The following is a 25,165-nucleotide window of genomic DNA, read 5'->3' as shown; positions in this document are numbered from 1 at the left end:
TATACAGCGTGGACAAAGGAATGTCTCACGGCTGAGGTGGGACGAAACTGGACAGAGTGCGAGTTCACCACGCAATTCAGAACGGTGGGCAATTTAAAACTTATGAATTGTTTACTTCAGGTATTTTCCATGTAATATTTTCAGACGGCAGTTGACCGTGAGTAACTGAAAACGCAGAGGGAAACCATGATAAGGGAAAACTACCGTAGTCCCTGCAAGAATTAGATAAATGTAGAAGCGTGCCGTCAGGCGTCCTATGGCCGCCCGTTTCCTTGGAGACGGGGTCCTTCCTCCCTGGGCGCCGCCATCTTGTGGCGCCAGCCTGGGCCCAATGAGCGGCCACGCCGTGGCCGGAGGCGGGGCGGCGGCGGCGCTCAGGCGCGGTGTGCGACTTAGCTCGGTCCGGTCATGGAGGCGCCCGCCGTCCGTCTGCTCCTGCTCCTGCTCCTGTTGCTCGGGGCCTGGGCCCCGGCGCCAGGCGGCGCCGCCCCGGAGGCACCGCCGTTGGTCAACGAGGACGTGAAGCGCACGGTGGATCTCAGCAGCCACTTGGCCAAGGTGACAGCCGAAGTGGTCCTGGCGCACCCGGGCGGCGGCTCCGCGTCCCGCGCCGTCTCCTTCCTGCTGGCCCTGGAGCCCGAGCTCGAGGCCCGGCTGGCGCACCTCAGCGTGCAGGTGAGCGCGGGCGGGCCTCTGCCGCCGGGAGCGCCTGTGCCGACCCCGCGCCGCGCCCTCTCAGCCCACGAGGAAGTGTGGAGCCCGGGGCGGCGGGGGTCCGGGGGAGGTGGGGGCGCGGTGGGGCGGGCGGAGGAGGCCGGGGGCGGCGGCTCTCCGCGGCCACGTCAGCATAAGCCCGCTGGCGCGCGGGCCGCCGCCCACGTGGGCAGCTGCTCGCAGCCGCGGCCCAGCGCGCATCTGGGCGAGCCTTCCTGGGCTGCTGTCCCGGCCCCGCGCCGGTGACCTTGGGCCGAGCGCACCTGCTCGCCCCCATAAGACGAGGATAATAGCCTCAGCGAAGGGCCTAGCGGGGTGTCAGCGTGCCTCACACTTTCCCTTCGTTTCCCACGACGTAACGCAGTCGCCCGACTGGAGGACGAATAAATGAGTTAAAATGAATTTCATTCCTTTAGTTCAGTATGCGGTCCTTTGTAGGTGCTTCTTTCTAGGTATCATCCAGTACAATCACAAATGTAGCAGGTTCGGTGTTTTCAAGTTTGTAATCATTTGAAACCCTTGTTAATATAACACACCTGTTCAGGTTACTAATGAACGCTTTTTAAAATTTTATTCCTCTTCTTAAAATTAGTTTTAAAAATCATACAAATAATACAACCCCTTTACAGATACAGAAAGTTGAAGTCCAGTTTTTTCCTTCGCCCTACTAGTTCTTCTTAGCTTCAGCAGTATATGGCTTGTACGTTTGTTTATCCAGGCGTTACAGCTCTGAAGGAGAGAAAATGTTGGCTTTGGGAATAGAGGGAATATACATATATAGAGTTTTGCTTTTTATTACTGTATTCATTAAACAACATCCATTAAGTGATTACCCAGTTATTTGTTAAGAGGAGAACAGTCATTACAGTGTCATATTTCTTTTAAGCGCATCTTTTTTTCTGACCGAATCTGGAGCTGTAAAGCTGGGTTTATGGAGATTATACTTCTGAAATGACTCCTGTTCTCTTTCATGTCTTGTCCATGACGGAATGCTCAGTTTTGCTCAAAGGTTTGTGGAAAGATGGATTAAAACGTCATTTAAATTTGTGCTGTCACCTTTGAATGTTAAATCCCATTCTTTTGTAAAAGCTAGTGCTGATTTAATGAGGTTGCCACAGTATAACAGGACCACAACAGAAGCTAACTCTGCTGCCATCAAGCTGGAGAATGCTTACAAGCTGCGTTACTGTACTGTTTTTTTAATTGAAAATCTACTTGGTGTCATGTATTGTAGGTATTTTAAGGTACATTCTCATTTAACCCTGGGAACAACCCTTTGAGCTGTAGCCTTCTAACAGTTAACTTGGAAACTTTGGTGAGGTTGCTAGAAAGTTTTTCAGCGGATCACTTTCAATCCTATTTGTAGAATTTTAGGAATTGATGGAAAGGATGGACCATGGTGATTATTGACGAGGAGCCAGTTGTTCCTCGTCTTCTTACTACCAAGGACCCATCTTATTATTTCTCGTCTCATATGGATCCTATATTTGAAATATTTTGTTTTTCTAATCTTTTGTTAAGTAATAATGAATATTTCTTATTAAGACAAATCAACATGTAACTGAACAGTGATAAGCACGAGTGTACTAGAATGTTCCCATTATGGTAATATTCCAGTCAAGTAATGACAGTTTTTATTTTTGTTAGCCTCAATAACTTTACTGAGGATGGTTTCATGATTACTTTTAGGCTTTTTGAAATATTAAAAATGGCTTCTTCATCATAGCTTTGTGTACCCTACGGGGAATCAGTGCTTCAGTTCTAAAAGATAGTCTTAATTGTTTTTTCTTTTAGTGGAGATTGGGTTGGCAAAGAGATCAGTGGTGTGCGTATAAGTTTTTTCCTTACAGTCTGCTCCACAGTCTCATGATGTGAGTGCCTACTCTTTCTCAGAAAGGCCCTGCAGCTTGTTGGAGTTAACATCCTTTTCCTGGTTACACATCCTGTTGCAGTGAAGGATAAGAATAAAGGAGCATGCCAAGCAGTGGCCACTGGCTCCTTCCCAAGGACTTTTGCCACTGTTGTCTTCCTTTGTGCAAGTTAAAACAGTTTTGGTCATGCACGAGATGTTTGTACTACAACAATAAATACTGCTCTTTATTCTGTATGCATATCTGTATTTGAGTGTAACTGAAGGAGAAAGCATCCAAAAATAAGCCTTTCAGGCCTTTATATTTGGAAGTGTAGTTTTTATTTGTATGTGTGTATTTGATCATTCAGAAGAATGTTATGTATTTATAGAGCTTATTATATAGCTTATTCAGTGCAAAAATAAGTCTTTGACAATGATCTTGTGTTTCAGATGAAAAAAAATTGTTACTGAAACCAGAATTCAGTCTTTAAAAGGTTCTGGTAGTTTGAATACTTTAATGTGGACATTCTGAGGCAGCTGGTTAATTGTTGACTCAAAATTTAGAGGTCAAAAGACATAAAAAACAATAACCTCTTTGTCTTTTTATAGGTGAAGGGAGAAGATGAGGAAGAGAACAATCTGGAAGTACGAGAAACCAAAATGAAGGGTAAAAGGTAAGCTAACAAACAGTCAGAATATCTACATCTTGTTTCTTCTTATTATAGATTATCCTATCAGGGTTGAAATGGTAAGCTTGGAGAGTTGCTTAGGAAGTGCTTGGTATAGTAGAGCTGTTTCAATTAATGTAGTGTGTGGTAGCAAGCAACAGGCTGTAATGTATTCTAGATCCATTTATGATGTCTTTTCTGATAACTGATGCTGAAATTGGATTCCCCTAACCATGGAGTTTGTTTTACAACAAGAAAGTAGTTATTTTCCATACCAGATCAAGTCTCCCTAAATGTGTTTATGGATAGGGATCCCCAACCAGTAGATGGGGAACCAGTATGTGAGAACTTGAAGCTGTTTGCCTCAGCACATATCTTCCTGTTTATGGTTGGCTATCATCCTGTTTCCAAGGGGCGGACAGCTCTCCCTCCGCTTACCTCACCCCTTTTCAACACTTCAGGGCACTGAAAGTGATACTTTTTTGCAGGAGGTAGACTGAGCTCTGTGAAGGCTGGGGTTGGACTTGCCTTATTCTCTGCTTTAACCTCAGCACCTAGCATGGGACCTGGCACTTATTATTTACTTTAAGACACTTTATTTATTTATTTTTTTTATAATTTTATTTATTTATCTTTTCCCCCAAAGCCCCAGTAGATAGTTGTATGTCACAGTTGGACATCCTTCTAGTTGCTGCATGTGGGACGTGGCCTCAGCATGGCCAGAGAAGCAGCGCGTCGGTGCGCGCCCGGGTCCGAACCCGGGCCGCCAGCAGCGGAGCGCGCGCACTTAACCGCCAAGTCACGGGGCCGGCCCTAAGACACTTTATTAAGGATATTTTTCAAATACACTTAAAAAGCAGGATGAATTGCATAAAGAACCCAGCTTCAACAATTAATCAGTATTTTCCATGCTGTGTATTAGGCACTGAAATATTTGTTCAGTGAAGGATGTGGGAAGAAGAGATGTTTTTAGCTCAGTGATTTTTACTTTTGCCACACTCTCCTTTCTCCTGGTACATGTGGCAATGTCTGGAGACATTTTAGTTGTTAACAGCTGTGGAGGTCCTACTGACATCTAGTGAATAGAGGCCAGGGATGCTGCTAAAACATCCTACAATGTACAAGACAGGTACCCCCTCCCAACAAAGAATTTCCACTCCCAAATAGTCAATAGTGCTAAGGTAAAAAAAAAAAAAACCCTGCTTTAGCTTATGCTGTGGTCTGTCATAGGAAGAAATAAAAACTTTGGTTCTTGACCAGCAAACCATTATGGATTACAACTCAGTCCTCATATGATTCAGAAAATGTTAAATGGGGTCTCTCTGCTTGGCAGAGTTTTAAAAGCTTTTTCTCATTCATTTTGAATTTTTTAAAAATAATAAGAATGTAATATTAAAACAACTCTATTGTTTTCTTTATGCATATGCTTGCACATACATAATTTTATGAATGAGTATAAATGGGATCATATTTAAATTTATTAATCCGTCTAGACAAAGCTTAACAGCAGCATTAAGCAAGTCATTTATCCCACAACCCTAACATGACAGCTTATAAGTTTTTGTTCTAGACCATGTCCACTTGCAGGTATATTTTACATAGTTTCAATTACTGTGTGATTCTACTTTTTAATCTTTTTTTCCACATAAAACATTTTCTGTTTTCTGTGTGGTCTTCATAGTTGTCTTTGTTATGCTTAATCCTCCTGTAGTTGCTTTGATTTCATGTACAAAAACGTTATCGTTTGAGGAGCTAAATTGTAATACATGATGATTATCTTAATTTTTCTATTGTAGCCTCAGAGTGCATGAAATGGGCATCTCACCAGCCCTGAGGATGTCAGATCTGAGAGTTAGCCTTAAATAAGTTGCTATTAAAATCCCTCCCCCTTGGTAAATATTTAAGAGACTCCTCTCGCACTGAGGCTGTTTGAAGACCCCCTCTGTGTTTCCTGGCTCTGGCTCACCACCTGCAGCACATCTCTTGGAGAGGCGGGATGGCATAGTTGTTATGAGTGTGGTCTTTGCAGCTTTACTGCCTGGGTTTGAATTCTTTCTCTGTTACTACTTGCTGGTCATCTGTCCTTGGGAAACTGCCCCTCAGTTTCCTCCTCAGTGAAGGAATAGTGTCTACCTTTAGGGCATCATGGTTAAGATACCCTAAATTAATACATACAATGTACTTAGAACAGAACCTGCTATATAGTACTCAGTAAGTTTTGACATAATCACAAAGAGGGCTAACAAATGAGAAGCAGCATTCCAGGCAGAGACATCTGTAAAGATACAGAGGTTTGACATTTCATGGAATGTTTAGTTAACTGGGCCTTCAGGGTGGCTGGAGTTCAGAGGAAGGTGGAGATGGTATAAGGAGGGCTGAGGTCAGTTTAAGGAGTGTTTTGTATACCATTCTTAGGAGTGTAGACTTTACCCTGTAGTCAGTTGGGAACATTTAAAACCTTTTTTTAACAACATACTATATTTATTTCTAGCTATGAGTGCACACATTACACACATTTGTCTTTATTACTGCTTCCTGCCACAGAAACTGATGCATACTGAATTCTCAATAAATGTTTGAGTAAATGAATAATTGCTTTAGTTATTCTGTACCCAACAAAACTAGGTCCTTCATGAAATCTCCCAATAGGTTGAGCAGGAAAAGAGCTATAGAAAAAAAATTTGTTTCTTAGATACCAGTATAGTCACCTCTGTGTTGTCTGTCCAGCCTTTTATCAATCAGAAACCTTCATTAGCTGGTGCTTCTGCATTTCAATAAGAATTGATGTTCATAATGATGACCCTGGAGCACTGAATGGTTCTAAAGTGTCTCCTGAATCATCAAAGCAAGATTGAATTATATTGGGAACATTTAACATGAAAATTAAGATGAGAGTGACACCATCAGATTGTGTTGATGGGCTGGAGAGAGAGAGAGATTAGGAGATTAATTAGGAAGAGATGCAATACTGTAGGCAAGAGATAATGGTTTGAGTTGAGGAGGGGGCAATGGAAAGCCAGAAAGGGATGAATTTGAGAGACATTCAAGGCAAGATAAACCAGATAGGGGATGGTACAGTGTGAGGCATCAGAAAATACCTGAGCTTTCTAGTGTAGAGTTGGTTAGATGGTAGCAGTATTAATAGAGATAGGAAATTGGGGATCATGAATAATATTGGACATTGGATATGTTGAAATGCCTGTGGGTTGGTCAGTGGAGTTGTCTAGTGAACATCTGAGATTTTGAGTTTAGAGCTCAGGACAGAATGGGATGAGAAGCAGACTTGGAAGTTGAAGCCAAGAATTGGTTAAGACTGTCCCTGGAGAAGTTGTAGGGCTTATTATATTTTTGAGTAGGTACTTCATAGTAGTGATACGAAGTATAAAGGTGGCTGATGAAGACATTTAAGTTTGGGGTTCTGTAAGGTCTCTATCAGGAAAGTGTTCATGCAAAAGTGTGCTGTGTTCTAACCTTTGAGGAAAAGTACCATGGAAACATGTTAAAATGCCTTCAGTTTTCCACTAATGGTTTCTGGGTCTAACAAAAATTGGTCTCCTGGCTTAAAAAAACTCAGATTCAGTTTTGAGTTAGTACTCCCTGAATTTTAGTAGTTTCCAGGCCATCTCTTTTTCTTTAAAATGCTAGTAGCTTTATTTTTTTTCTGATTGTGAGAGTTATATAGGCTCATCATAAAGCAAATTGGAAAAAACAACAAAATGAAGCTTATCCTCCTACCCTGATTAACATTAACATTGTGTGGAACGTTCATTGAAATACTTTCTTTACATACATTTGATATGTATATATTTTTAAATGGAATCATGCTGTGTAATTTTAAACTGATTTCTGTTATTCACATTGTACATGGAAGTATTTTATTTATAGATAGATAGATGCAAGCATCTTTTTTAGTGCCTGCCAGTATTTCATTGTGTAGCTCTCTACTGGAGTGTTTTTAACTGTTATCCTATTCTTGGACATTTAAGTGGTTTTATACTCTTTTATGATTATAAACAACCTTGAGATAAGCATCCAGATACTTGTCTTAAAAGGCTTAAATTAATAGGTTAAAGGTGATCTCTGAAAGGTAACTACTTTCATCTTGGGTGCAAAATTTTGCTATGACTTTGATCTGCTAGCTCTGTTTTCAGTTTCTTTAATCTCTTTTAATTCTTTTGCCTCGTTCTTCCTCCAGTGGGAGATTCTTCATGGTCAAGCTCCCAGTTGCCCTGGATCCTGGGGCCAAGATTTCAGTCATTGTGGAAACAGTCTATACCCATGTGCTTCAGCCGTATCCAACCCAGATCACCCAGTCAGAGAAACAGTTTGTGGTGTTTGAGGGGAACCATTATTTCTACTCTCCCTATCCAACGAAGACACAGACAATGCGTGTGAAGCTTGCCTCCCGAAATGTAGAGAGCTATACCAAGTTGGGGAACCCCACACGCTCTGAGGACCTGCTGGATTATGGACCTTTCAGAGATGCCCCTGCCTTTAGTCAGGTAGGCTCATGTGGAATCCAGCCCATCCCTGTCTGCTTCAGAGAGTGTCTTCTAGAGTGACTACTAGTTGATAGGCTTGGATGATGTTGGGTAGGTGGAAATCCAAGATCATCCCCCAGTTTTTTAACCTTCTGTGAAAAGAGTCCATGGAGGTCACCTTTCTCATTTTGGGAGTACAGATAGAGAGTATATTTGGAGAGTTGGAGAGGGAGTTAGGAGAGAAGGAAACAAGGCATCCTGGGCAGAGGCAATAAGAGGGATGAAGGCCTGGAGATGGGTAAACGTGTGGTGTGCTGTCTGGTGTGGCTGGGGTAGCTGCTGGGGGTGTAAAGCTGGCTACTTTGCTGAGCCTCGGGGCTGGGCCTTAAAGGTAGAGGGAGCAATTAATATTTAAAAAAGATTTTATGAGGGACAATTTCAAACATATACAAAATTATGGAGAATAGTATAATGAACTCCCATACACCCATCACTTAGATTCAGTGGTTATCAAGATACTAGCACACTTGCTTCAGCTATTCTTTTTTTTGTTGTTGTAATATTTTAAGAAAATCTTACGAATCATGTAATCATCCTACCATGTCTAAAAAATATGGATATTTAAGACATGTATGATTTCTTTGCATTTCTACATGTTCAGAACATGTATCACTAAGGATGTACAGTCAAAATAGTTTGTTCTAATGTCACTTGAAATAATTGTTTTTTCTGTCTCTCAAATGTCAGTTCGACATATAGTTAGGGCTGTTCATTTTGGGTTGTTTTCAACTTTAAGTTTTTTTTTTTTGTGTGTGTGTGTAAGGAAGATTGGCCCTGGGCTAACATCCATGCCCATCTTCCTCTACTTTGTATGGGACGCCGCTGCAGCGTGGCTTGACAAGTGGTGTGTCAGTCCACGCCCGGGATCTAAACCCGTGAACCCCAGGCTGCCGAAGTGGAGCGCATGAACTTAACTGCTACGCCACTGGGCCAGCCCCTAGAATTTTTTTTTTTTTTGATTGAATTTTTTCAATTAAAATGAACATTCCATAGTCAAAATTATGTAACAAGGTATATTCAGAGAATTCTTTCTTCCACTTCTCCCTTCCCTCTCTTCCCTTGGTGACCATTTACATTAGTTTTTGGTTTATCTTTCTAATGTTTCTTTCTATAAGTATATGCAGATTTGTAGTAAATGTATTCATATTCTCCCATTTCTGAAAAAGTATCACCCTGTGTATACTGTGGCACCGTGGGTTTTAGGGGAGCAAGAGAGTCCTCTGTGTCTCCTGGTGTAGTTGCCATGTGGTGCAGAGCGCCCCAGGGTCATGCGCCTCTGTAGAGCTAGTGGATTGGCTGCTCTCAGAGTTGTGTTTCCTCTAACTGCATGTCTGTTTCTTTTCCTTACTTAAAACTGAGTTCATGTTGGGATAGAGATTTGGTTATCTCCTACATAGGCTTTTAAAATTTGAATAATTTTGATTTTGGACCTTCCTCTTTCATTTTAAATTAATAAAATGCTCATGAGAGATTATTTGGCAAATACAGAGGGAAATTTGACAGCAGTTCACATCCACTTTTGACATTTTAGTACCTGAGTCATTTCTTTCTGAGCATAGGGGCTTTTTAATGTAGAGATCATATTATGTGTAAAGTAACATTTTTACCACTTAGAATATTCTCTAAACATTTTACATTACCTTTGTCAACCATTTTTAATGGCCGTTTAAGATCCCATGATTTGATGTCCTACAGCTTATTTGCCGAGTTTCCTGTTGTTGGACAGTTAGCTTTTTTTCTATTTAACACTATAATGTTCATCTTTTTGCATGTAACTTTTTATATATTCTCAGGATAGATTTTCTGAAGTAAAGGTTTTCAAATCAAAGCATATGAACATTTTAAAATCTTTTACTATGTATTGCCAAATGGCTTTTCAAAAGATTTAGCCCATTTATTATGGCCCAGCAATAGGAAACTGCCCATTTGACTACACCTTTGCCAGTATTGGCATTAAATGCTATCAAATACGATTATGAATGAAGTTGAACTTCAAGAAATCTAGTCATAAAGTGAGTGAATAAAATAGCAAGAGCTATAAGAATTAACAAAATATACTTTGTCTTGTCCTTTTCACAGACTTTTTGGGAAGAAGGGTATTTTTCTGGTTCTTTTGTCCTTTTAGATTCTATTTCTGTAGGGTTCTAGATGTGTATTCGTAGAAGGCACTTTAATTACTTAATGACCAGAAAGATTTTTTATTACTAATCTCAGTGGTAAAATTGGCAAAGAAGTGGAGACATTGCTGAAGGTGTCCCCTTTAGTTTTCTTGGAGCCCACAGAGAGGCAGTACTTACTATGTAGAAGTGTGGAGCCAGAACTTCTACACAGTTGAAGGCCTAGTATTGCCACTTAGATTTATGACCTTGAACACGTTAGTGAAAACTGCTAGGCCTCAGGTTCCTTTATTTGTAAAATGGAGGGATAAGTGGTATGTACTTCATCGTGTTGTTTTGAGGATTAAATGAGATAGTGAACTTATTTAGAGCTCATAAAAGAGTGCCTGACATACTTACGTATTAGCTCTATAAATGTTAGCTAAAAAAGTCTGTCTTCTGTGAACTTTTCCAGATAAGTCCTCCTGGTTAGAAAAATCCACTCATGCTATGTATCACCCTCAGTTTTGAAGTTATTTGCTAGCTCATTGGTTAGAGATCATGTCTTCATTAGATCGTATATATATTTGCCAGTCAGAGTTTTTCTTTATTTACAATTTAATATTTTATTTTATTTTAAAGCTATAAAATTATTTTAAAAAGCAACTTAAAAAGCTTATTGTAGAAATTTGGAAAATAGAAACTTCAGGGAAAAAGTAGAAATAATCTATAATTCTGCTATCAGTGTTGATTCTCATGTATTTCATTTCAGGTTTTTTTTTTTTTCTTTTTCTCACATGGTTGCTGTAAGATAGTAAGTAGACTACAGAAGTTTTTGTTTTTAAAACAAATGAGGGCCGGCCCCGTGGCTTAGCGGTTAAGTGTGCATGCTCTGCTGCTGGCGGCCCGGGTTCGGAACCCCGGCCGCGCCCCGACGCACCGCTTCTCCAGCCATGCTGAGGCCGCGTCCCACATACAGCAACTAGAAGGATGTGCAGCTATGACATACAACTATCTACTGGGGCTTTGGGGGAATAAATAAATAAATAAATAAAATTAAAAAAAAAAACACAAAACAAAAACAAATGATATTTATGTTGGAATTTAAGACAATTTTGTATATCCTATTTTTCCAATTAATAATACAATCATGCGTCACTTAACGATGGGGATATGTTCTGAAAGACACTTTTTTTTTGTTAGCTGATTTCATTGTTGTGCGAACATCATAGAGTATACTTACACAAACCTAGGTGGTATAGCCTACTGCACACCTAAGCTAAATGGTACTAATCTTACGGGACCAACATTGTATGCGCAGTTTGGTGTTGACCAAAATGGCATTATGTGGTGCATGACTGTATATCATGAATATTTATTTCCATATGTCACTAAAAATTCTTAGTAAGTGTCATTTTAAAATGTTGCATACATTAGATACATCGTAATGTGACCATTCTGTTGCTGATGTATAGATTGTCTCAGGTCAATTTGATTTAAACTAGTGTTGAGTCTTCAGTCCCTAAAACTTTGAACTACTTGTTTCCTTCCTCTCCAGGATACTTTTAAAGTACATTATGAGAACAACAGCCCCTTCCTGACTATCACTAGCATGACACGAGTCATCGAGGTCTCTCACTGGGGTAATATTGCTGTGGAAGAAAACGTGGACTTGAAACACACGGGGGCTGTGCTGAAGGGGCCTTTTTCGCGCTATGATTACCAGAGACAGCCAGACAGTGGAATATCCTCCATCCGTTCTTTTAAGGTATGGACTGTTCAACTTGGACATTGGGAGAAACTATGACTTGATCATATCTGCCTTTTTGCTTTTGAAAGTAGCTAAATATGGACAGTTTGTGATTGGTTGGTGTTTGAGTGGTTGAGTAACAGGCTTAGAACCAACAGAAGGAATCTTGAAAAGCCCCCATTTATATAAGTAGGCCATGTTTTTTAAAGAAAATTTGACTAATAGAAAAAAGAAAAACATAATACCACCATCCAGATGCTAGTATTGCTGACATTTTATATATTTTCTTTTTTTGTAATGCTATTTTTAAAAAACATTTGATATATTTCATATACGCTTTTATGTCTTTTTATCTTATAAATGAAATATCATAAGCATTTTCATGCATTTACATATTCCAGAAGGGTTTACTGTATGAACAAAGGTATTAACGTTTTCTCCCCGATTGTCAAAATATGCTTACAGATTTGGCAGATACGATAAAGAATATTAGGTGGGGTGGGCCAGCCCGGTGGCGCGGCAGTTAAGTGCACGCAGTCCACTTCAGTGGCCCGGGGTTCACAGGTTCGGATCCCAGGCGCACGCTGACACACCGCTGGTTAAGCCATGCTGTGGCAGCGTCCCATATAAAGTGGAGGAAGATGGGCACGGATGTTAGCCCAGGGCCAATCTTCCTCAGCAAAAAAGAGGAGGATTGGCATCGGATGTTAGCTCAGGACTAGTCCTCCTCACAAAAAACAAAACAAGAATATTATGTGGGGAAACCCCTTCCTTAACTCTACCTACCGCCTAGTAATTTGATGTGGTTTCTTCCATCTTCAGTTTCCCTCCTGTAAAATAATTTACAAATTATTTTTACATTTGTATTGTCTTTGGGATTTGCAAATGTATTTATGATTCTCTTTATTGTTTACTGTTTGAAGATTTGGCTACTTACCAACCTTGATTGAGAAATAGGTGAGATATCTAGAAATTTTAAAGCCTTGAGGGGAAAGTTAGACATTTTTTAGGTTGTTTACAGTTTGGGGACTATTTTAATTGAGTAGTACTGTGATGAAGATCTTGGTGCAGAAAGTCTTTTTTTGTATTTAGGAGTATTCCCACTGAATAGGTTTCTGGAATCTTTAGAAGGGTTTGTCCACTCTCTTGCAGACCATCCTCCCTGCTGCTGCCCAGGATGTTTATTACCGGGATGAGATTGGCAATGTTTCCACCAGCCACCTCCTTATTTTGGATGACTCCGTAGAGATGGAAATTCGGCCTCGCTTCCCTCTTTTTGGAGGGTGGAAGACCCACTACATTGTTGGCTACAACCTCCCAAGCTATGAGTACCTCTATAATTTGGGTCAGTCTTCAATAGTAAGGGAATAGAAAAGAGAGAGACCATCTTTTTCTTTAATTTCCTTAGTTGTTTTTTTGACAATTGCCAGTCCTTCTAGATAGTGAGAGAGTATTCTCTTGTCATTCTTAGGAAGGCTGGGATATCAGGAACAACTTTTCATGGGTGGGTGCAAATTACTATTGTAAAAGTAATACATGCATGTGGTGATCAATTCAAACGGTACAGTAAAACTCCTTCTTACCTCCAGTTCAGTTGAGATGGAACTGCTTAAATTCTTTTAATTTGAGGTATTTGAAAATTTAAAAAAATTCAGAGGAGTAATGAGCACTTTTACACAAGTACCCAGAGCTAATGATTATAAACATTTTGCCATATTTTCTTGATCTTTTTTTTTTAAACCTTTTTAATACAAGATAAAGTACAGAAAACCAAACAAAACAAATATATAGCTCCGTACATTTTTTTTTTTTTTTTTTGGAAAGATTGGCCCTGGGCTAACATCTGTTGCCAATCTTCCTCTTTTTTCCTTTTTTTCTCCCCAAAGCCCCAGTACATAGTTGTATATCCTAGTTGTATGTCTTTCTAGTTCTTCTGTGTGGGATGTGGCCTTAGCATGGCTTGATGAGCGCTATGCAGGTCCGTGCCCAGGATCTGAACTGGCAAACCCCGGGCTGCCGAAGTGAAGCATGTGAACTTAACCGCTATGCCACTGGGCTGGCCCTCGCTCGGTAAATTATTATAAGAGGAACATCTCGTAACCACCACTCAGGTCAAGAAATTGAAGTTTGCTGGTCACTCAAAAGGCCTTGCATCTACCTCTTCCTTCCCCGCAATAGTAATCACTAACCTGACTTTTGGTAACCACTTCTTGAATTTCTTCATGGTTTTATCACCCAAGTGTACACCTCTAGATACTCTAGTTTTGCCCTTTTCAAAAAATTCAGTTTGTCTTATCAGTCTCTATTAATCTGTGGTTTCCTTCTCTATCTGTTTTCCTTACAATTTATCTGTTGAAGAACTTGAGCCAACTTGTAGTGTAACTTACAGTCTGGATTTTGCTGACTGTTTACTCAAAGTGCAATCCAGCATATTCCTCTGTCTTGTGTATTTCTTGCAACTTGACGTCTGTCCCTGGAGGCTTGATCAGACTCAGGTTTGATCCCTTGAGCAAGATTCAAGTGTTCTTTCATTAAAAGGCATGCAGTAACTAGTGTCTGGTGTTTCCTTTTGTGGTGCTCAGTGCCTTGATTCTAGTACATGACTGGGGACTGCAAGTTGCTGATCTAATTCTAGCATTTCTTTTTCATTTATTAGGTGGAATTTATAAGGAGACACTCTCCCTTATCTACTCTTTGGTTTCCCACTATTGCATCTCATGTAGGAAAGGCAGGATAAATACTTGATTCTTTCCATTTTGTTTATTAGATAACCAATTAGGGTTTAAAAAAATTATTATATACTTATAGGTTTAAACATTTTATGGATTTCATTCTTTTGCAATGATTATCCTAATTGATGCTCAAATTCTCCCATCTTTAGCCTGTGGGTACCTCTTCAAGTTAAGTTCTTGAATCTTTTGGATATGACCCTAGCAGTCTCTTTTAGTTTTCTTGCTCCCTTATGAAAAGACATTCCTGGCTCAATTTGTGTATTTTCTATCTCAAAACTGTAATCAGTCATTTCTCCCTGAAGCCCTAGTTTCTTCCTGTGTAAAAAGGTGTTTTAAGACCATAATCTGAGAACTAGGAATGCTCATTGCTCTTAGGTTGGTCAATTTCTAGGCCTTTTCAGTTAACAGCTAGGTATATATTATATACTATATGTAAAAAATTTAAATTTTTACAGTTACTTAATAGTATGACCTATAGGCATTTTGCTTCTATATTATATCTGTATTTAGTTCCATATTGAGAATCCTGGTTCTGAAGGACACAGGAGATGACAGAATTAGAATATTCTACAATTAGTCGTTTGTTTTGTCCCACACCTAATACACAATGGTCTCGGAATAAAAATGTTCATACTACCACTTCCAATACGATTACTGAAAAGAATTAAAATTTTTGTTTTTTTTTTTGCATGCCCTTTCCCCATTCTACCCCATTTTTTTGGTGTACTGTATATATATTGTCAGTACAAATAGCCATTACATAGTATACTTTCTCCCTTTTGACTTTAGTCTTAGTTCTACAGGTAACTATATATTTAATGCTCACCATCAGTCTTTACATTGATTGATATCTCTAGTCATTTTGATTATCTGAAGCTCGTTCTCTAGTAGATTGCGTAGGAAGGGCTTGTGGGAATGAGTTCTTATATGTTGATAACAGGTTGTGCCTTTTGTGCTTATAAGTCAGTTTTGTTGAATATAAGATTCTTGGCTTACACATCTTTCCTTGAATATCGTAACTATGTTACTTCATTTTGTTTTTTTTCATTTTTGGCATCAAGTGTTCCTGTCAAAGTCTGATGATAACCTGATTTTCCCCCTTGTAAGTCACTTGTTCTTTTTATCTAGATGCTGAAAGGAATTCTTTCGTTAAAGTCTAATACTTTTAGTAGAGCATGTCTTGGCAGTGGTTGCTATTCTTGGGTATGCATTATACTCTTTCAACTGAGAGTTTCAAACCTTTTTGAAAGTTTTCTCCTTTGGGGACTCCTATTATTTCCATGTTGAGTCTTTGCCTGTTTTCAGTATTTGGCACTTTCTCTTGAATCGTTTCTTCATTTAAAACTTTTCTTTCCACCTTCTGTTTATCATAAGGCATTATCTGTTGTGTTTATTCACTCATTTTCCTTCTAGCTTAGCCCTCATTTGTAAAATGATTTTTTCTTTTATTTCTAAATTTTTTCCTGAGTTCCATCACTTTGCTGAATTTCTGTAGTTCTGGTTTATATCGCTCTTTCGTGACTTGTGTTGTTTTCATATCTTTAGCTTGTTTTGAAATAGTAGGAACAGTTTTGGTTGGTTTTGTGAGCATGTCTTTCTGGCATGCTTTTGTTTTCTATAGGAATGTTCTCTTTTTTATAACTTTTTGAAATATAACTTATTCTAAGAGTGAGGGGCAGCCTTATGCTTTTCTGTTGCTTATTTTCAGTGTGAACTTTTAGGAGGAGGCATTGTAACTGCCCAGTTCTCTGTTGTTTTAGTGTGGTATTAAAAAACATGGTGGCTTGCTTTCTGAGCTTTCCCTGGCTCTGGTCTCCTGTAGCTCCGTTGTCCCTGTTATGCTTGTTTTTGATTCTACTCCAGTAGTGCTTCCTCAGTGTGGGATGCTGTCCTGGAAGGGGAGCTCTGATGGGCTCTTCAAAGTTCTCAGCAGTTCTAGATTGCTTTAGACTCACAGATCTTCTGTGGGCCCATTTTACTCATGCTGTGCCAGGGGTAGGGCTCCTAAGTTTTAGCTGCTCTTCACTTGGCCTGCCACACTCTCTAGTGAACACTATTGTCTTCTGGGGGTCTTCTGTTTTCAGATCTGTCAGTTGTCCTGTTGCTTCCCTCTGCTTGCTTCTTCACAGATCCTAATTGCAGGTCTTGTGGTGTTGGTGTTTTATGCTCCCCACCCCTTGTTTTTGGGGTTTGTGGAAATGTCTTGTTACCTAGTTTTGTTGTAAGTATGGTCCATGGGTTTTTGGTTTTATTATCTAATTGCTGTGTCTTTATGTGGAAATTGGGGAAGACCGAAAAACAATGCTGCTACCACCACTTCTGTCTTCCAGTCTCTTCGTCCGTTAACTTCAGGTAGCATCTCTTTATTCCTCTCTGCACGAGATGAGATCATTCATGCCCCTGTACTTCCTGCTAGCTCCTGTCCCATTTTCTCAGTTTTTCACATTGCTGCGTGTGTTTGGTTGATCCTTCAGGTGACCAGTATGCACTGAAGATGAGGTTTGTGGACCATGTGTTTGATGAGCAAGTGATAGATTCTCTGACGGTGAAGATCATCTTGCCTGAAGGGGCCAAGTGAGTGTGACTGTTCCTTTCCAGTGCTTCCCGGTTGTCTGATGGTGCCCTCTTGGTCCCTCAAGGAGAAGCTATGTTCTAGGGGCACAGAGTACGTCCTCAATACATAGCTTTGACTGAGAATCCTGTAGGGATCTGGCTGCAGCCAGAGTGATGGCCTGAATCTGATGGGATGATCTGTAACAGGAAAGAATGCAAAGTCAGGGCAGCCAGGTAGCCCTTGTATTCTGTTAGTAGAAAGAGGAAGAATAATGGAGCAATGGCACTGTTTTATCCTGTACTCATCAGGCTAGGTTCAGAAAGGGAGGGGGGTCTCAGATGGCATATTAGGGTTCCGTAGTTACAAACAGTAGGAGCTGTCTTTGGCCAATTTAAGCAGAAAGGAACGAGTTTGGAAGGGCAAGGGATCTCTCATAAAATGACAGCATAAGTTGAAGAAGTAGGCTTCTGAAAGGACAGAGCCAGAGCATCTCTAGGAGTCCAGTTGGCAGAAACTGATGGGACACCTGCCTTTGGCACAAGTGACAAATGAACAGTGCAGTCTTGGTGTCACTCTGCTCTAGGTTCACTTTAAAGGGAAGCATCTACTTGGCCTCTCTTGGGTCACATGCCCACTCTGATCACTAGAAGGAGAGGCAACTTGATTATTCTTCCTATGGAGGACATTCCATGGTAGAGGGGTAGTTCCTCTAAGCAAAACTGGAGTGTGCTGTTTACCAGAAGAAGGGAGAATGGGTCTGGGCGGATAGAAACGGGACGTGTCCACTATACTCTAAAAAATCCTCAGTCACATGAGGAGACAGAACTTTTGGAGTAACTCCTGAGGGGCCTCTTCAAGTCCCTGAGAGGTTCTCGTTGGGTAGAATGCACAAGAGGAGAACTGTGTGGCTGTGTGACTCCAAGGCGTAGGTCAGTACTGGTGAACACTTGCGAGTGCAGGATGCAGGGAGATAGTCGTTGCTGCAGAAGAAGAGTGGTCTAATACTCAGGGCTTTCTGGCAGTGGATTAGTTGTCTCAGGAGGTTGGGTGTTTCCTGGTGCCAGAAAGGGAGCAGAGTGGAGTGTGAACCTCGTGCCTCTGAAAGGCCCCCCGAGCCTTGGAATTCTCCAACCCTAAATAAACCTAGTTGGCCAGTGCAGTTTGTCTGAGGCTGTATTTCATTGCCATCTGCCTGCAGGAACATCCAGGTTGACAGTCCCTATGAAATCAGCCGGGCCCCAGATGAGCTGCACTACACCTACCTGGACACATTTGGCCGCCCTGTGATTGTTGCCTACAAGAAAAATCTGGTAGAACAGCACATTCAGGACATCGTGGTATGTGGCTCCACTACTCTGCCTTCTGTGCCTGCCTCCCCAGAGAATGGATGCTGGAGACCAAAGACTGTCCATCTTTCCCTTCTTGGGCTGGAGTGGTTTGAGCTCAGTTGCCTCTGAGGGTGGGGTGGGGTGGGGCAGTCTGGATGATTGTAGGCCTGGTGAGGCCCCTTCTTTTGCCCCCAGGTTTCTGAGTCCATGCGGACCTGTCAAAGCCCGTCTTCCTGGTTTTCCCCCAGGTCCACTACACGTTCAATAAGGTGCTCATGCTGCAGGAGCCCCTGCTGGTGGTGGCTGCTTTTTACATCTTGTTCTTCACCGTCATCATCTACGTCAGGCTGGACTTTTCCATCACAAAGGTACTCTCTTGGTTTTCTTCTTTCTCTTGTCATTTAGTTCTGCACCCTCGGTAATGTGTTTCACTAGCTTTACGGTGAAGCTTTACTTCACCATCCTCACAAGCCCAAGGCAGAACCCTGTTGCCCAGAAGACTCTGCTGCCTGTGGCCTCCGTTAATCCTTACCCTAAAGAGTCCTTGTTTTTGTTGCTGTGATCATGGAGCACGTGATGGAAGGGAGGCAGGTTGCTGCTGGTGAGCGAGTAGTGTGCAAACAGAGGGCGGCAAGCACAGTGTGTGCTTTTGGTGGTGAGACCTGGGGGCCGGAAAAGGCTTCCCTGAGGAGGTGACAGGTAGAAAACGTGGAGAAGGGCATTCAGCCAGAGGGAATGGTTTGTGGGACAGCAGGGAGGGCTTCAGTGGGCCCTATAGGTAGCATAGGGTACATATGAGCAAAGACATTGGTCCAGCTGGTTCCACAGAGCAGTGAGGCTGCCCCGGGGTTCGGTGGTGCAGCTGGGGCAGCTGCTAGCTAACCTTGTCCTACAGAAGGGCTGAGTGTAGGTTTTATTGTAAAATATCTCCATTTTTTAAGCTATAAAAGTTGCTTTTTAATTGATTTTTTTTTTAATTTTGTTTTAAAGTAATTCCACATTTATAGAAACTTTGCAAGTATAAAGTAATTCTTCTATACTTTTCACCTAGAGTTAGCAGTTAACTTTTGGTCTCTCTCTCTATATATGTAGTGTATATATATATATAATTATTTTTCCTGAACCATTTGAGAGTAAGTTGGAGACATTATGCCCCTTTGCCCTTGAATGTTTAAGTATGTGTGCCCCCTGAGAACAAGGGTATTCTCTCACATAGCCACAATATAATGATCAAATTCAGCAAATGTAACGTTGCTATTAACCAACATACAGTCCCTGTTCCAATTTTGCTGACTGTCCCAATGATAACTTTTATAGCAATTATTTTTCATACTCCAGAATCCAGTTGAAGATCATGCATTTGCATTTAGTTGTCGTATTTCCTTAGCTTCCTTTAGTCTGGGACAGTTCCTCAACCTTTCTTTGTCTTAATGACCTTGACATACTTGAAGTGTAGAGACCAGTTTTGTAGAATGCACCTTAACTTAGATTTATCATATGTTTCTTCTTGATTAAATTCAGATTGTGTATTTTTGGCAAGAACACTATAAAGTGATGCTGTGTCTGCAGTGCGTCACAGGGGGCACCTGATGTCAGTCAGTCCCGGTATTGGTGATGTTAACTTTCCTGACGTGGCAAAGTTGGTGTCTCCCTGGTTTCTTGACTTTAAAGTTACTGTTTTTCTCTTTGCAATTAATAAATAATCTGTTTGAGGCTATATAAATATCCTCATATACATTCACCCGTTAGTTGTAACATTTATCGTTCTTTCTTGTCTGAATTTGTACAGTATGATGGTTAAAAAACTATGATTCCCTTTACATTATTGGTTGGCATTCTACTGTAAGAAGCAGCAGTTCTTGTTGGTTGGTTGATTATTTGTTTGGATTCATGGGTTTGTATTTTATTCCATGGATTACTGTCCACTGGTGCTATTTATTTTGGTGCATAAATTGTCCCAGATTGACGGTGTCTTTTTCACGTCTCCATCATTTTTTTGAGCACTTTTTTTTTTTTAAGTTCTGAGATACTTTTTCTTTTAAATTTTTTTAATCTTTTTATTTTTATTTTTTATTTATTTTTTTTTGTGAGGAAGACTAGCTCTGAGCTAACATCCATTGCCAATCCTCCTCTTTTTGCTGAAGAAGATTAGCTCTGAGCTAACATCTGTACCCATCTTCCTTGGTTTTGTACGTGGGATGCCGCCACAGCATGGCTTGATGAGCAGTGCGTAAGTCCGTGCCCAGGATCTGAACCTGTGAACCCTGGGCCACCAAAGTGAAGTGCATGAACTTAACCACTACACCACTGGGCTGGCCCCTTGAGCACTTATTTTCAGGTACAACAACACATTTCAGGCACATCTTGTATCTTCTCCAAGGAGTCCTGGTTCCTTTTAGTACAGAATGGTACCTGGAGACCCTTATCTGTGACCGAGGTATAATTGTTACTTTTGGAGTATCACTGCTTCTAGGCCCTTTGAGCAGACAGAGCTAGGAGAGAAATATATGTGGTATTTAAAATATGAATTAATACTTATGTGTTTAATTCCAGTCTGCCATCACAGGGCTCTTGCCTGTTTTCCCTCATTCTGTCGTTTTTCCTTCTCTCCTGGATCCCAACAACATCAATATATTTATTTATTTGCTGAGTTCTGTAAACACAAAAAATAGTTTCAGAATCGTTATACTCATACCACTACAAACACCAAACCTACCAAGATTTGTTTGCATTTGTTTTTGTCTTTAGACTGAGAATATATTGTCAAAACCTGTGTTCTGAAGGTAGTTGGCTTAGTTCTTACTTTTTTCCTATGTTACTCATTTGGAATATAGTTAGATTCATTTATTCCTGTTTGAATTTTATTCTAGTTTCCCCCTCCATCATTGTTACTATCTAATTTTGGTTATGAATTTGTAAATCATTAACGAGGCTCTAAATTCAGAACTCGAAAACAGTGCCATTTCCTCCATCCTTTCTCACCCTGCCTTGCAGGTAACGAATCTCATCAGTCCCTGGATGGCTTTCTGATTTATTTTGCAAAAATAAGCAGATACTTTAATTCTTATTTCCTCTTCTTTCTTACACAAAAGGTAGCAATAGTATATATTTCTTGTCCTTTTTTTTTTCACTTAGTAAATATATCCTGAAAATCACTTGTATCAGTACATAGAGATGTTCCTTGTTTGTTTGTTTTTATAGCTGCAGTTTACTCCACTGTATGGATGGGTCATAGTTTATTCAGCCAGTTTTCCTGTGTAGTCATCTCTGTATTTTAAAGCTTGGATAATTTATTGAGAAAAATACTAATTGTGGGCCAAATGAACTGTCTCAGACCAGAGTCAGCCTTTGAGCTGCCAAGTTATGACTTTGGAAGTAGGCACATGGTGAGAAATGTTTCTGGAAAGCATGTGGGGCCTCATCTGATGTGCCGTGAATGGCAGGATAAGGAGTTTGGGCTTTATCCTTTAGGCCCTGGGAAACTCTTAAAGGTTATAAGGAGGAAAGAGACATAATAAACGTTCTGGAAGCCTTCCCTGAGCTGAGATTTCTCTTTCCTTAGCACCTCACCTATCCCTTTCACGGTGCGCTCTGGTGTTAGTATCCTTTTTCATATCCATCTGTCTGCCGCGCCGAACTTTGAAGTTTAACTTCAAATGTCTGCTGTATCTTCATGTCCCTAAGTCCTGCCCTTTGCTGAACCTGGTCCAGATTCCGTGTCAGCAAGGGTCTGATTCTCTGACTTTCCAAGAAGACAGCTTTTCTTGTTTGCACAGCTGATGGTGGGTGCTCTTTGGGAGGTGAAGGTCACAGAGGGCTCAAGCCTAGATGTTGTCACCGATGGTGTCTCTCCCCAGGATCCAGCCGCGGAAGCCAGGATGAAGGTGGCCTGCATCACAGAGCAGGTCTTGACCCTGGTCAACAAAAGAATAGGTCTCTATCGTCACTTTGATGAGACCATCAATAGGTACAAGCAGTCCCGGGACGTGTCTACCCTCAACAGCAGCAAGAAGAGTCTGGAGACCGAACACAAGGCCTTGACAAGTGAGATTGCATTGCTGCAGTCCAGGCTGAAGACAGAGGGCTCTGACCTGTGTGACAAAGTAAGTGTCTGCTGTCACTGAGTACTTGGCCTGCTGCCCTCCTTGCCCCCCTTCTGGGGACTGTAGCTATCACGCATCTGCTCTGCCTGGGTCAGACACCAGGCAGCCTTTGCTCACTGCTGCCATGTGGGCTGAGGCCGCACCCAGTTGTAGACTTGTCGCATGGTGCCAACCCTTGTGGTGGAACAAGAAATTTTGGGGTCTTAGTTGCAAGCTGTGTTTGGAGAAAGCTCTGCCAGCCTCTAGAGCACTGTCTGTCCACATGGCTGGTGTGGAAAGCAGCTGCTTCCTTTCCCAGAGGCCAAACTGGACAAGGCTCCAGACTGCTCATGCTGTGGTAGGAAGAACCTAGACTTAGAATCATGGGTTTGAATCCAGGCTCTGATTGAGACTTTGTAAACCTGGGCAAGTTACCTAACTTCTGTGCCTCAGTTTCCTCATCGGTAGTTGGGGTTGCTATTTGTACTTACCTCACAGTGGTTGTGAGTGTGAAATGAGTTAGTGCATATAAAGTGCTGAGAACCGTGCCTGGGACATGCCGTGTAAATGAGTTTTTGTTACCTGTCAATGAGGATGAGAACCCCCCTAGAGGTGCCTCTCAGAATCCCTGACCACCCGGTCCATGTGGCACTCCCCAGCACTCCCTCTCCTTTACCATGTGCTGTTTTCTTCATAGCACCTACCACTTCCTGAAACTTGATTCATGTGCTTAAGTATTTATGATAATCTGTCAGCTTCTTGAGCGCAGGATGCCTAATCTGTCTTGACTGCTGTTTTCCCAAACCTAGAGTCGAGCCTAGCACTATGGCTCACTAAATATTTGTTGAATGTTGAATGGATGTGACTGCAAAAGTCCTCAGCCTGACACCCAGTTGGTGATAACAGGGAAGTTGTTCAGTCCTGCTGCCAAACCCCTGCCATTGGTCTTTTGCCTAACTGAATCCCTGGACCAAATTTGGCAAGCTGAAGGGAAGAGAATGAACATCCATCGAGTACCAGCTGTGTGCCTGGTGCCACGCTGGGTGATTTCATGTATTTTCACAGCTGAGTCCCAGGGATGGTGAAAGGACTTGCTCACAAGGGTCAGAGCTTGAAGGAACAGGGTTTGTATGAGGTGGAGTGGGCATGTGAAGCGAGGCCTGTGCCCGCCCCACAGCCAGCCCCTCTGCCCTTGTAGCTCCGGGATCTGTAGGCATGGGAGGGGGTGGGCCCTGCTGAATGAGGGTGGGAGGATCACTCAAACCATGCCCTGCTCTTGTTTCGGCCAGGTGAGTGAAATGCAGAAACTGGACGCACAGGTCAAGGAGCTGGCACTGAAGTCAGCAGTAGAAGCTGAGCGGCTAGTGGCCGGCAAGCTCAAGAAGGACACGTACCTCGAGAATGAGAAGCTCATCTCTGGAAAGCGACAGGAGCTGGTCGCCAAGATCGACCACATCCTGGATGCCCTGTAGCCCTTGCCTGTCGTCCGCAGTGGGCCCAGGGTGCTGCGCTTGCAGATGGCGGGGGGGCCGGGGAAGGGGGCTAATGTTGAACATGGAGGCCAGCAAATGCTGGCATCTGTATTTTGCAAAAGGCCTTCAAGGAAAAGAAACCAGGCCTGGCTTCAGGCAACACAAGAAGCTTTGTTTTTGTCCCTAAAGCATTTCTTTTTTAAAGAAGTCTTAAATCCCATTAAAAACAAAACATCTTCTTTGTTTTAAACAAAGAAATTTTCCATAGTTGAAGGTTTTGTTTTGTTCTGAAGCCTAGGATGTTCTTTCAGCCTATAAGCCCCTTGTTTTATGCCTTTCTGATTCCTGATGTTTGGGTATTTTGCGAGTGTGTGTGTGTGTGTGTTTTTTAAAGTGTGTGTGATCAAATGAAAATAAAACAGGGACCGTGAACATTTGTTTTCTTCTGTTGAAAATCTCTCATAACTTATTTCTTAAAACTTTGAGGATAGTATATCCAGTGCTTTTTATCCATTAAATAATGGATTTGCTCCTCAGGGCAAGTTTGCATGGCGAGTACTGGTTACATTTTACGTATTAGAACACCGAGGCCACAAAAGTAAAGTGGCCTACGTAAGGTCGCAGAACAGAGTGGTGGAGTGAAGGCTCTATTCTTGTATTTTTTGATTACCTATGTCACATGTTCTACCAGGCACTAAGGAAATGATGAGTGAAGCAGAGGTGGCACTTAGGGAGGACAGATAGTTAAATGATCGAACACAAATTCATAATCACAAACTGTGACAAAACCCTGTGAGGAAAAGGGACAGGGTCCTCTGATGATAAATGCTGGAGAGTACTGGACATACTTTGGATGGGCTTGGGAGTTGGGGAAAGTTTCCCTAAGGAAGTGACTTTTGAGTTCAGCTGTGTAGAAGTTACATGGATGGCAGGGGTGGTGGGGTGGAGAGTGTTCCCGGCAGAGAGCATAGCATGTGCAGAGGCCCTGGGACAGGCCGGGGCTTGAGGAGCTGTAAGGAGTCCAGAGGGTAAGGTGGAGAGAGTATGACAGGGCTGCAGAGGTGGAAGAGTTCAGACAAGAGAGAGCTTTGTAGGTCTGTCAAGGCTTTTGGCTTTTCCTAAAGTCAAGGGAAGACGAACCACTGTGTGCAAGACATGTTTAGATTTGTATTTTGCCTGAGAACGAACTGAAGCCCGTAAGTGGCTGTGGGAGAAAACCTGAGAGCCTGTTGTGGTAACCCAGGCAAAAGGTGAAGGCTTGGGTAAGGGTGGTGATGTACCGACGTGGATGGAGTTGAGAGAATTAGGTGGGGAATTGACTGCTAAATGAGTGCCATGCTTTCTCCTCTCTGCCTGGGGCATATGGCTTGTCTTTA

The 25,165-nt window shown here is 41.7% G+C and overlaps 1 protein-coding gene across 1 annotated transcript; it reads left to right on the top strand.

Moving 5' to 3' along the window:
• Positions 1 to 393: 393 nt before the first annotated feature.
• On the top strand, positions 394 to 24,221 carry RPN1 (ribophorin I). Its single transcript, XM_058567035.1, has 10 exons — positions 394 to 675; positions 3,176 to 3,240; positions 7,430 to 7,736; positions 11,430 to 11,639; positions 12,774 to 12,966; positions 16,828 to 16,927; positions 18,106 to 18,244; positions 18,484 to 18,603; positions 22,093 to 22,338; positions 23,607 to 24,221. Exons 1-10 carry the CDS (start codon positions 409 to 411, stop codon positions 23,787 to 23,789), a joined length of 1,830 nt encoding a protein of 609 aa, XP_058423018.1. The 5' UTR covers positions 394 to 408; the 3' UTR covers positions 23,790 to 24,221.
• The last annotated feature ends 944 nt before the right edge of the window (positions 24,222 to 25,165 follow it).

This window comes from Diceros bicornis, chromosome 2 (genome assembly GCF_020826845.1).
Source record: "Diceros bicornis minor isolate mBicDic1 chromosome 2, mDicBic1.mat.cur, whole genome shotgun sequence".
Lineage (NCBI taxonomy): Eukaryota > Metazoa > Chordata > Mammalia > Perissodactyla > Rhinocerotidae > Diceros > Diceros bicornis.
This window is presented reverse-complemented; position numbering and strand designations above follow the sequence as displayed.

Excerpts from the sequence above, each read along its gene's own strand:
- RPN1 (XM_058567035.1), top strand. The coding sequence starts at position 409 with ATGGAGGCGCCCGCCGTCCGTCTGCTCCTGCTCCTGCTCCTGTTGCTC. Across the intron at positions 3,241-7,429 it reads ACCAAAATGAAGGGTAAAAG|TGGGAGATTCTTCATGGTCA; the intron begins GTAAGCTAACAA and ends TTCTTCCTCCAG. Across the intron at positions 18,604-22,092 it reads TGGACTTTTCCATCACAAAG|GATCCAGCCGCGGAAGCCAG; the intron begins GTACTCTCTTGG and ends GTCTCTCCCCAG.